This window comes from Misgurnus anguillicaudatus, chromosome 11 (genome assembly GCF_027580225.2).
Source record: "Misgurnus anguillicaudatus chromosome 11, ASM2758022v2, whole genome shotgun sequence".
Classification (NCBI taxonomy): Eukaryota; Metazoa; Chordata; class Actinopteri; order Cypriniformes; family Cobitidae; genus Misgurnus; species Misgurnus anguillicaudatus.
This window is the reverse complement of record NC_073347.2, coordinates 23,192,723-23,203,337: the sequence shown is the minus strand read 5'-3', so window position 1 is coordinate 23,203,337 and position 10,615 is coordinate 23,192,723. Positions and strand designations below refer to the sequence as shown.

Here is a 10,615-nt window from a genome sequence, read left to right as displayed (position 1 = left end):
TCCAGCGTCTAATTTTGTATGCTAATCTCCTTTTTCATGCCGCCATCTCGGGAGAAAAAAAAATGTTGGGAAAACTTCATGTAGCCTGTATTGGGCTTCCTGTGGATGTTTTATTCCAGGCCCACCTATTTGGCTCTTTTCAGTCTTCTAGGGCCTTCCTTTGCTCGATTTAACAATGAATGGCGAGCTAATCAGCTCCCTCGGAAATGCACTGCTACTGAGGACGCTAATCCCCCTCTCCTCCTCCTTCAATGGCCTGTCGCCTTCAAAAGGACTTTGGGAAAAGGCTTTGCATGGATTCACACTGTTTGCTGAATAGAAGTTAGTTCAAGTATTGTACCCAAACAAGTAGGGTTTATAAACAAATACTTGCCAGCTACCGTCCCATCTGCAGAAGTGCCAACACTACAGTATAACACTGACAAAAACGTGGCTCTTAGAAAGTTAGACTAAAAAAACTAAATTAAACTTTTTAATCTGATGGGTAGTCTCTTCGCGGATGTTCCAGTAAAACACCTCATTGACATCTTATTTACAAAAAACAAGATCAAAATAAAAACTCCCATTGACACCTCAATAATCATGTGAGTTTAGGTCAGTTCCTCCTGGCACATTTAGGTTTAAATGAAACCAATAAAATAAAACAAATTACATTCCTACACTCTAAGAATAAAGGTGCAAAAAGGTAAAAAAAAATTGTCACTGGGGTGGTATCAAAAGTACACTTTTGTACCTAAAAGGTGCATAATGATACCTCAGAGGTACACATTGGTACCTTAATGGTAAATACTGCAACCTCAAAGGTACACGTCTGTACCAAAATGGTAGATATTAGGAACTTTTTGAAATGTACTGTCCCAGTGACAACATTTGAACCTTTTTTTCTGAGAGTGTAGTGCTATGTGACAAAATAAAAATATATTTTAGACCCTTTGAAATCCAAAGTCTGCCTCCAAATCATATACATTTTTAAAAATAAATGTGCTATAAAAGTTTTTTTTACAGCAATGATGTAGAATAATGTTTGGTTTCCAAAATAACCATTTCTTTTCTTACCATTAATAGCCTAATGAACCTTTTGTGAAACAGAAAGTTTCTTTATTCATAGGAGTGAATGTGAAAATGTATCACACAAATCACATACAAAAATATCATATATCTTTGACAAAAAAATAATAAATCAAGAAATTAAGGCATGGTGGAATAAATCAGGATTATAATTTACAGCTAAACATTTTTTTGTGTTCTAATGAAACCAGGGTCAGGACTGAAAGGCCTTGCCATGGTTTATTTGTTGGGTGTCATTTTGAGGTGGTTGAAAGTGAGGTGACACTGGAAAATAATAAGAAAATGGAAAAATTGGTAGCAGGGATGTTCTAAATTTAAAAACTAAAAAACCAACAACAACCAACAAATATTACAAAAATGCAGAATTATCAAATTGAGCATGATTCAGATCCCTCAGTAGACTAAAATTATATAAACCACAGAAGGGATTGGAAAATTACATTTAATTGTTCTGAGAAACCCTGACTAAAAGGATTTGTGACTTAGGACATCTGGGGGAACAACACCTCGAGGTGACTAGGTCAGCATGGGTGTGAGTGGTGGGTGGGAAAAACTATTTATCTTCTTCTTTTAACATTCCCTAGTTTGTACAACAGTTGGTTTATGTAAGTTCCAGGTTAATGATGCATAGGCTACCATCACAACTTGACTAACTCCAATCAAGTACATCATGTAGCCTACATATAATGCAACTTTAAGCATTACGTCATTCATAATATTAGTCATTTGCTCCGTATTGCCAAAATTGTGAGTTTTTCAGACAAAGCAAATATTTTTTCCCTACAAAACACCGTGACAGGGGTTGCATATCAGGTCAGCATGAATTTTAACAAACAGGTGCACCTTTAGAGAAATGGGATGCAGAGCAATAGCTCCATCTGGTGGTAAAATGATTAATCCCATCATAAATTCACTTGTCAACTAAAGTATTAGATAAGTTTATTGGCGCCCTCTGGAGGTGGCCTACATTTTTTCAAAAATATAGGCTCAAAGGAAAATGAAAGATAAACCACAATGTTGTAATACATCTTGTGACACACTTAAAAGAATAGAAAAAAAAGAATTTTTGGTCATTGCTATCCTTAATATCCACAAAAACCTGCTTTTCTTTAAATGGCCAGCAAGAAGACACGATCAGTGATAGATAAGAGATTAATTATACATTAACTGGCCAACGCTAAATGATATTTCACCACTCTGGAGCATACCTGGGTTATGTTTGCTTTGGAGTGGTTTTGCATGGCGCTAGCAACGTCATGGGTTTAATTCCAGAGGAGCACATGATTTAATCAAACGCTTAAGATATTTAACGTTACCCTTACGAAAATGAACCATGGTTTTACTACAGTTAAAAAAACAAATAATAAAAAAAGCCATGGTTACTGTAGTAAATGCATGGTTACCACAAAATAACCATGGTTTTGTAAACATCTTTATCTGTCTCTCTTGCGAGATTTTAATCACTAAAATATGGTCAGGGCTTTAGGTCATAGCTGGGGTTTTATTCTGGGGTTCATCTGGACTGCCGAACATGGCATTTTAATTCCTAACGTTACCAAAATACCATATTACATTTGTTGTTACAGCAATAAAATTGATATACCTTTATTTTAGACAAAAAAAAACGAATAAATAAAAAAAGGAATAAATTAAATGTTATTTGTGTGTTGTATTTTGGTCGAATCCATTGTGGACTTTTATTTTGAAACGATTCACTTCCGGTAGGTGTTGTGAAAACATAAGCAAAAAGCTTTCGCTCCACTTGTGTGTCTGACTGTGCCTGTTCGTCATTCACTAGTGTTTTTGTGGATGAGTTGTTTGTATCTCCTGCATATTGCTACTCCTTTATCCTTGCGATCTTAGATCGCTCGACTTTATTGCGTCGTAGTAGTTTCCGCGCGAAATAATCTTCTGGCGCACTCCCAGGACATGGCAGAGACCGATGGAGCTGGTGCCTCCTTCGCGGAACTACGCGACCCAGGCTGGGATGAATCGCAGCTAAGGCCGTATACTTTTCCAACAAGACAGATATTGCGACTTTCGCATACGGATCCACGCGCCGAGATGCTAATAAATAACGAGGTATTTTGGCAGATTTATATTAGGTTTTGTTTTTGTGCTACAGACAGTCGAGCTACAACTGGTTAGGTGGACTCATCCAATGCAAAGTGTTACCATTATTCGCAAAAGGGATGACTAACTCAAACTCAAGTAAATGCATTGGGTTAACATCAAAACATTTGGTAACGTTAACGTTACTTTAAATATTTCATGGGTTTGCCAGACAACCGCAAGTCTATGTTGACATGCCCAATCTGATCTCTTTTGGTCCTGTAACGTTAGTTAGATATATTAATAGTTATTCTATAAAATAACTATGTGTCATGTTGGGCTTTACTTTTAGCAAGTTGGTAAACAGGCCATGGACTTTACATAATATCCGCAAGATGTCTAAATTACACTAATTGAGAAAGTGAAACTGAACAGTATGCCCGTAGGTGTAATACACTCTAAATACTTTTATTATTTAGGATATTGGAGTTAAAATGTATTAGTCATATATACATACTACATATAAATACAACACTGTTGTTTATATACGGGGACGTGTGTAAGTTATAGCAATTAAATTTCTTTAAAATAAAGTGACATAATCATAACAGGCATGTAAAGGGATCATGCATAAAATAAAACAGAATACATAGAAACATAGAATAAAAATATTATTGCAATATCTTATATTAATTGCAGTGTGATTTTAAGTTATACATTGGTTTATAATGAGACCACAGTCAAAAGCACAGTGTTCATGTTGTGTTGACGGCTGCCTCATTGGTGTAAACAATGCAAGCGCGCCTTTTGTACACATCCAGTTCACATGTTTTAAAATGCATTTATAATAAGTAGGTAAATTACTAATAACATTTTTAATATGTAAAAAACTTTTTGGAATATCTTTGCATATTCTATTTTTAATTATTATTTCCATTCAGCAACGCCTCTAACGTTGGTGTTTGAACGAGACTTGGTGGACAATCAGTATACCAATTATAATAGTTTGAAATGAAATGTTTATATAAAAAAAATCTTATTTATTGGTTGTTAGCATGCATAATGCTTAGGTTAGCATGCTATGCTGCTGTAGCTGCAGCGGAGGGCGCGAGCGGTCTGGTCGCGCGCATGCTGGAACTGAGTACGTTCCTCTAGTCACGTAGCACTTGTCATTTTTTTCACGGTGCAGCAGCATCAGTATTATTATGATGATGTTAAATAAACGATGAGTTTGGCGTTGTCGCGACAGCATTCCGCTAGTGCTGTGTATTTAAAATGTATCTGAGATCGTTAAAACATTCGCCTTAAGACATGCAGTAAACTTGAAGTTGACCATGAAGACAGAATGATAGGGAAACAAGTGTCCCACCCAAATGTAGTTAGAAAAAGTTAAACATTAAGCAATCTGTTAAACACACCCCTAAGCGGACATTTTAAATGTTATTTTGTGTGCAAATGATATTTTTATTAGAAGATTTTAATAGTTTGGATTCACTATTTTCTTTCTCAGGAACCTGTTGTGTTAACAGACACCAACTTGGTGCACCCAGCCCTAAAATGGGACATACCCTACTTGCAAGAGAACATTGGAAATGGAGACTTCTCTGTTTACACAGCAAATAATCACAAATTCTTATATTATGACGAGAAGAAACTGTCGAACTTTGAGGACTTTGTACCCAAATCTCGTCGAATAGAAATGAAATTTTCAGAGTTTGTAGACAGGATACACCAGGCAGAAGAGCAAGGTGGAAATGAAAGGTATGTCAACATGTTTTGTCTTATTACATAATACATTGTATCATTTAACGATCCTCTTGTAGCTCTTATTTATTTATCATCCTAAATATGGTGTCAAACAAATCAAAGTGACCCCTTTGTTTTTATTCTTTCACAGATAAAAATACATCCAGTAGCCTGTAATTGTATACTTGTCAAGAATTAAAATAAAGCTTGAGCATAAGGTTTTGAACTGTTTATGTTGACAGTTGTATGATGTGGTGGATAAGTGTTGAGATGCATGAAATCCAATCCAGGAAATGAAATTACTCGGCTACATGACTAAGCATTTAGTTCTGCCAACGGGTATCCTGGTCACATCTCTGACCTTTCGCTATGTTACTTTGCTGACTTAACTCCCTATACTAATCTATTTTCAATCATTCTGTTTTTGGCTCTTCACCTTTTTGTTTTTATTAGACTTTACTAAATAAACCAAAAAAGAGAAATATCTAGAGATATCAGTTATCTATAATCTTGATCATTTTTGAGGGTACAATTGTACTTTTAAAGCACCAAATGATTTAAAGGATTAGTCTATTTTGTTAAAGGTCCAGGTGGTTTGCTCACCACCGTGTCATCCGGGGTGTTGGTGTCTTTCTTTGTTCAGTCGAGAATAATTTTTTTTTAAGGAAAACATTTCAGAATTTTTCTCATTTTGATGGACTTTAATGGACCGAATCACTTAACTCAACACTTAACAGTTTTTTTCAACTGAGTTTCAAAGGACTCTAAACGATTTTAAATGAGGCATAAGGGTCTTATCCAGCGAAACGATTGTCATTTTTTACAAGAAAAATAAAAAATATGCACTTTTAAACCACAACTTCTCGGCTATCTCTGGCCTGTGACGTGCCGGCGCGACCTCACGTAGCTGCGTAGTGACGTAGAAAGGTCACGTGTTACATACCGGTATATGAAACACACATTTGCGGACCATTTTAAACAATAAACTGACACAAAGACATTAATTAGTATCATTCCACATACAACAACGTCAGAACGGTCCTCTTTCTCCACACTTGTAAACCCTGAGGCGTAGTTTCGCATACATCATCCGTGACCTCTTGACGTGATGATGTATTGCGTGAGGTTGTGCTGGCGCATGAGATAGACGAGAAGTTCTTTTTTAAAAGTGCAAATTTTAATTTTTCTTGTCAAAAATCGTTTTGCTAGATAAGACCCTTATGCCTTGTTTGGGATCTTTTAGAGTCATTTGAAACTGTTGGGTGTTGGGGTCCATTGAAGTCCATTGAGATTAGAACAATCCTGGAATGTTTTCCTTAAAAAAAATTCTTGTTGACTGAACAAAGAAAGACATCGACATTTTGGATGACACGGTGGTGAGTAAATTATCTGAATTTTTTTTTTAAGAAAATAGACTAATCCTTTAAAATGACATTTTAAAGTTGTAAATTGACTTTGTCCATTGTATTATTTGCAGATTATATTTGCAGCAAACCCTGAATGATACAGTAGGCCGAAAAATAGTAGTGGATTTCCTTGGATTCAATTGGAACTGGATTAACAAACAGCAAGCTAAACGAAACTGGGGACCGCTTACCTCAAATTTGCTACTCATAGGAATGGAAGGTACAGATGCAGTGCACTTTATTCCAGATTTATATTACCATCAAACCTCAATTATAATTGTCAAAACAAATTCACAGCACAACCAAAATGTGTCTTTAGTTTTGAGTAGATTTTGTTCTTAGTTTTCTGTCTTTGGTTTTAAGCTGATAAATTGGCAGTGCAGTGCTTGTCATCTAATTTTTTGTGTTTGTTTATCCTCTGAAAATGTCAAAAGGCAATGTGACACCAGCACACTATGATGAGCAGCAGAATTTCTTTGCACAAATTAAAGGACATAAGAGATGTATCCTCTTTCCTCCTGATCAGTTTGATTGCCTCTATCCCTATCCTGTTCATCATCCATGTGACAGACAGAGTCAGGTATTTTATGTTTGATAGCAGCTGAGATCAGTGGTTGTCAAAGTGCTCAACTTGACACTAAAAGTTGCATTTTTAATGTCTAGTTGTGTTTACAATATTAGTATAGCTTTTAGTCTATGGCTCTCATACATGGCTCAGATTCTACTTTGGGAATGAATGTTGCAATTTAATGTTTTATGATTCATTATTGTCTAAAATATTTGCATGTGTGATTCACAGAAATGTAAATCATGTAAAATCAACATTAAATTATGATTTGCATTTACAGAGTAAGATTAGCAAAACTGTATCAGTTTGCATGAGTATAAATAGGGTGGAAATATTCACCGTCATAGTTCTCCAGCTGTCTGTAGTTTGGCCATACTGTGGTTTGGCCATCCACAAATTTAGTGGAACGGAAGGGTCTGTAGGAACTGAGATGCTTGATATCAGGCAAGTTTAAACACTGGATTCCGCATATAGTTTTGAGCATAGTTTCAATCATGTGATAGATCATGTTATCTAACTGAGGATCATGCGTTGTGGCCATAAAAAGTCACTTTAAAAGTTTGAGAACCACTGCTCTAAACTGCTTTTTAATTCTTAAATTTTTCAAGACTGATAATATATTTCAGTAAGCTATATTTTTTTGCTGTCATAGGTTGACTTCGAAAATCCGGATTATGATAAATTTCCTAATTTTAAAAATACCATTGGATATGAGGCTGTTGTTGGACCAGGCGATGTTCTCTACATCCCAATGTATTGGTAAGAAATGTTATTAAATATTCATAAAAATACACGACCTATGCGTATAGTATGCACATACTTTTCTGATGACGAAATTTGCATCAAACGCACTGTACGTGGACCCTCGCGTATGCATAAAAAAGACTATACTTCTATCTTAAACTGCTTAGCAGCCACCACTTGTTCTCGGATCACAAATATGTAACTGTCTACTCTGGTGGCAGATTTTCCAGTCACAAATATGTGACCATATGGCTCCAAACAAGCCTCTGTTATAAATATTAAAATGCTCAGTGGCATAACGATAGAAATGGTGAAACCCGTGGTAATACTGATGGAATATCACATGGCTGGAAAATACTTTGAGCCAATCAGATTCGAGAACCCAAATGAACTGTTATATGGACAGAGAACTATAAGCTATTTATTTGTTTGTTATTCACATAAAGTATGTCAACTCTGAGACCCCAACTTTTAAAGTAACTCACAATTACTGTAGTTTGCTGACACTAGTGGTGCAGACTCAGAGATTACATACTTCAGTAATGCTTTTATTTTTGTGCATTAAATGAATTGAGGGGCTCTGGTTGATCCTACCTGTACCTGCATAATTGTTAATAGACATTCTCTAGATGGACAATAAAATAGAAATCCTTCAAATGTATACAATAAGGTGTATTTGGCACAGTGTTCAAAATCTCCCATTGAAGTCTAGACCTGAAATGACCCAGCTGGTGTTGGCCCCTTTTTTAGCGAAGTGTGTCATTTAGCAGGCCTCTCTGCCTATATGGGCTGCTGACTTGGTTTCAAGCCTGTAAGATCGACTCAGCCATGACGGCTTCGTCTTCCAACTCCTTGCTCCCTCTAGTCACTGGAGAGCAAAATGATGCCAACCAGCTGTGTAATTCTCCGGTCCATACTGTTTCCAGTGCCTGTCTGAGTGTGAACATCTTCCCCCTTTTGAAACCTAGCATCTTCATTTGCATTAGAGGGCAAACACAAAATATTTATTTTTTAAGTTTCTCAAATAAATTTCTTACACATTCAATCTAATCTGACACATGTGATGTTAGGAGTATAGGAGCACCATGCTGCATACATGGTTTACTCAAGGGGAAGTTTCCTGCAGGTGCAGCCCTGAATGTGGGCAAAATATCAGGGCATTTAAAATCTAGAGAAGCCTTTAGGTTTAGGGTTTTATGTCTAGAAATAAGTGTTTTTGCTCTTTCACTTGGTTAAGTTGGCATCACATCGAGTCACTGTTAAATGGAGGAGTAACCATCACGGTGAACTTTTGGTACAAGGTATGGATTAGCAAAGCCTTCTCAGTAATACTGTCTCTTGTATGTATTGTAAATATGCCTAAACTGTCGACTAATATTGCACAATATATATTTATAGGGGGCACCAACTCCAAAAAGGATAGAGTACCCATTAAGAGCTCACCAAAAGGTGGCCATTATGAGGAACATAGAGAAGATGTTGGGAGAGGCCTTGGGGGACCCACATGAGGTAGAGAAATGGAACAGTCAATCAAATTCTTCTCCATTTTTAGTTCTTAGATATGAATAATGCATTAAGGAATTCCCTATGTATTTTGACCTTGACAATAACCTAATTACAAGCATATCTGTGGTTAACCTGTTTAAACAGGAGTAAGATTGTGTGTGTGCTTTAATTTGACTGTGACTAAAGCAAAAACAGTTTTTTTTAAATCTTTTAATCATATTGGCCATAATATTTAATAAACTAACAAAGTTTTCAATCCTTAATTTTGTCTAGTTAGTATGTTGTTATAATTGAACATTGAGATTAATCATGCTGTGTTTTCAACAGGTTGGTCCATTGTTGAACATGATGATCAAGGGCAGATATGATCATGGACTGAGCTGAACTTCTTTAGTGTCCTGCTAGGATGGTCTGTTTATTTGTATGTGTGTGAATATGATTATATGCTTGTCCGTACAGTCAGACTGTTGAAATGGCAATATTTTGGTAGTTTAAAAAAATCAACATTTTGTCCCATTATCATTAGGTCTGTGTTGGTGTAAGGAGAATACCACTAAAATCTTTATTTGATCTGTTTTTAATAATAGACCTTATATGTGTGAGACATTACATACTAACAGTATCGCATTACCAGAAACTGTAAAGCACTTTTACACCACACAGAGCGCCTGTTTGTCATTTTTTGTCCCATGTTGGGACAAAGGTGCCATATAACGTAATTAGACTCCCTTGGTTTTGAGTCTGCAGGAATGCCTTGAGCATATCCAACTGTATATTTAGCTTAAAGCCTACCATCATTCATTCATATTGAACAGTTTTAAACTGTTAATGGTATCTTTTGAGAAGCAGTGATGTCTGTGCTTGTTTCTGTTAGGATAAAGGTAATGCGGAACGCAGTGGTAGGCCAATTTTTAAACAGAAGGAATTTTTTAACCCTTTCGTACCTGACTCGCTGTGTTTAATTTCTTTTTTAGCTATGTGTATATTAAGGCAAATGTTTTTGTTTTTTTGTGTGTTAAATGCTTCAATGTACACGGTACCTCTCGAGTCAGGAATTCAATTCAGAACAAACTACACTTGCCAAGTGTTTAAATCTGTTACTGTCTGTTATTTCAAAATAGTAAAAGATAATTATTTTAAATTAAAATTATACAGTTTTAGGATATTTGATGCATTTAATAGGGCACTGTGTGTGCTAGAAAGCTAAACGTGAAACAAGTTTCATCAATCAACACACTGGAATTCGACATGCAGTGTGCCAAAATCACCCTTTATGCATGTTGCAATGATACCTGTGCTAATGTTGTTGGCTTAAGATTAAGCCTGGGTCAGTTAAACTGGCTTGAAATTGTTTGAGAATATCGAAGTGTTCAATTGGTCTTATGATTGTAGTCACCTACCAGGTGCTTTCATTCCAGAAACAAAAATGTCACATTAATAAATCATAGAACACTGGCATTCTGGGAAATTTTTGTTGTAAGTACTAAATTATAAGAATTGCAGTGCCTAACAATGATACAGGAAG

The 10,615-nt window shown here is 35.9% G+C and overlaps 1 protein-coding gene across 2 annotated transcripts; it reads left to right on the top strand.

Annotated features, from left to right (window-relative positions):
* Positions 1-2,782: 2,782 nt before the first annotated feature.
* hif1an (hypoxia inducible factor 1 subunit alpha inhibitor) lies at positions 2,783-10,548 on the top strand. Of its 2 annotated transcripts, XM_055170516.2 has the most exons (8): positions 2,783-3,150; positions 4,631-4,881; positions 6,344-6,492; positions 6,707-6,852; positions 7,493-7,599; positions 8,822-8,885; positions 8,983-9,093; positions 9,418-10,548. In XM_055170516.2, exons 1-8 carry the CDS (start codon positions 2,998-3,000, stop codon positions 9,472-9,474), a joined length of 1,038 nt encoding a protein of 345 aa, XP_055026491.2. In that variant the 5' UTR covers positions 2,783-2,997; the 3' UTR covers positions 9,475-10,548. The 2 variants fall into 2 exon arrangements, 1 of the variants encoding a protein (XP_055026491.2); XR_008635215.2 differs by lacking the exon at positions 8,822-8,885.
* Positions 10,549-10,615: the final 67 nt, after the last annotated feature.

Bases quoted from the DNA above. Each gene is read 5' to 3' on its own strand.
- hif1an (XM_055170516.2), top strand. From the start codon at position 2,998: ATGGCAGAGACCGATGGAGCTGGTGCCTCCTTCGCGGAACTACGCGAC. The intron at 7,600-8,821 runs GTAAGAAATGTT...CACTTGGTTAAG, and splicing joins CTCTACATCCCAATGTATTG to TTGGCATCACATCGAGTCAC. The intron at 9,094-9,417 runs GTAGAGAAATGG...TGTTTTCAACAG, and splicing joins CCTTGGGGGACCCACATGAG to GTTGGTCCATTGTTGAACAT.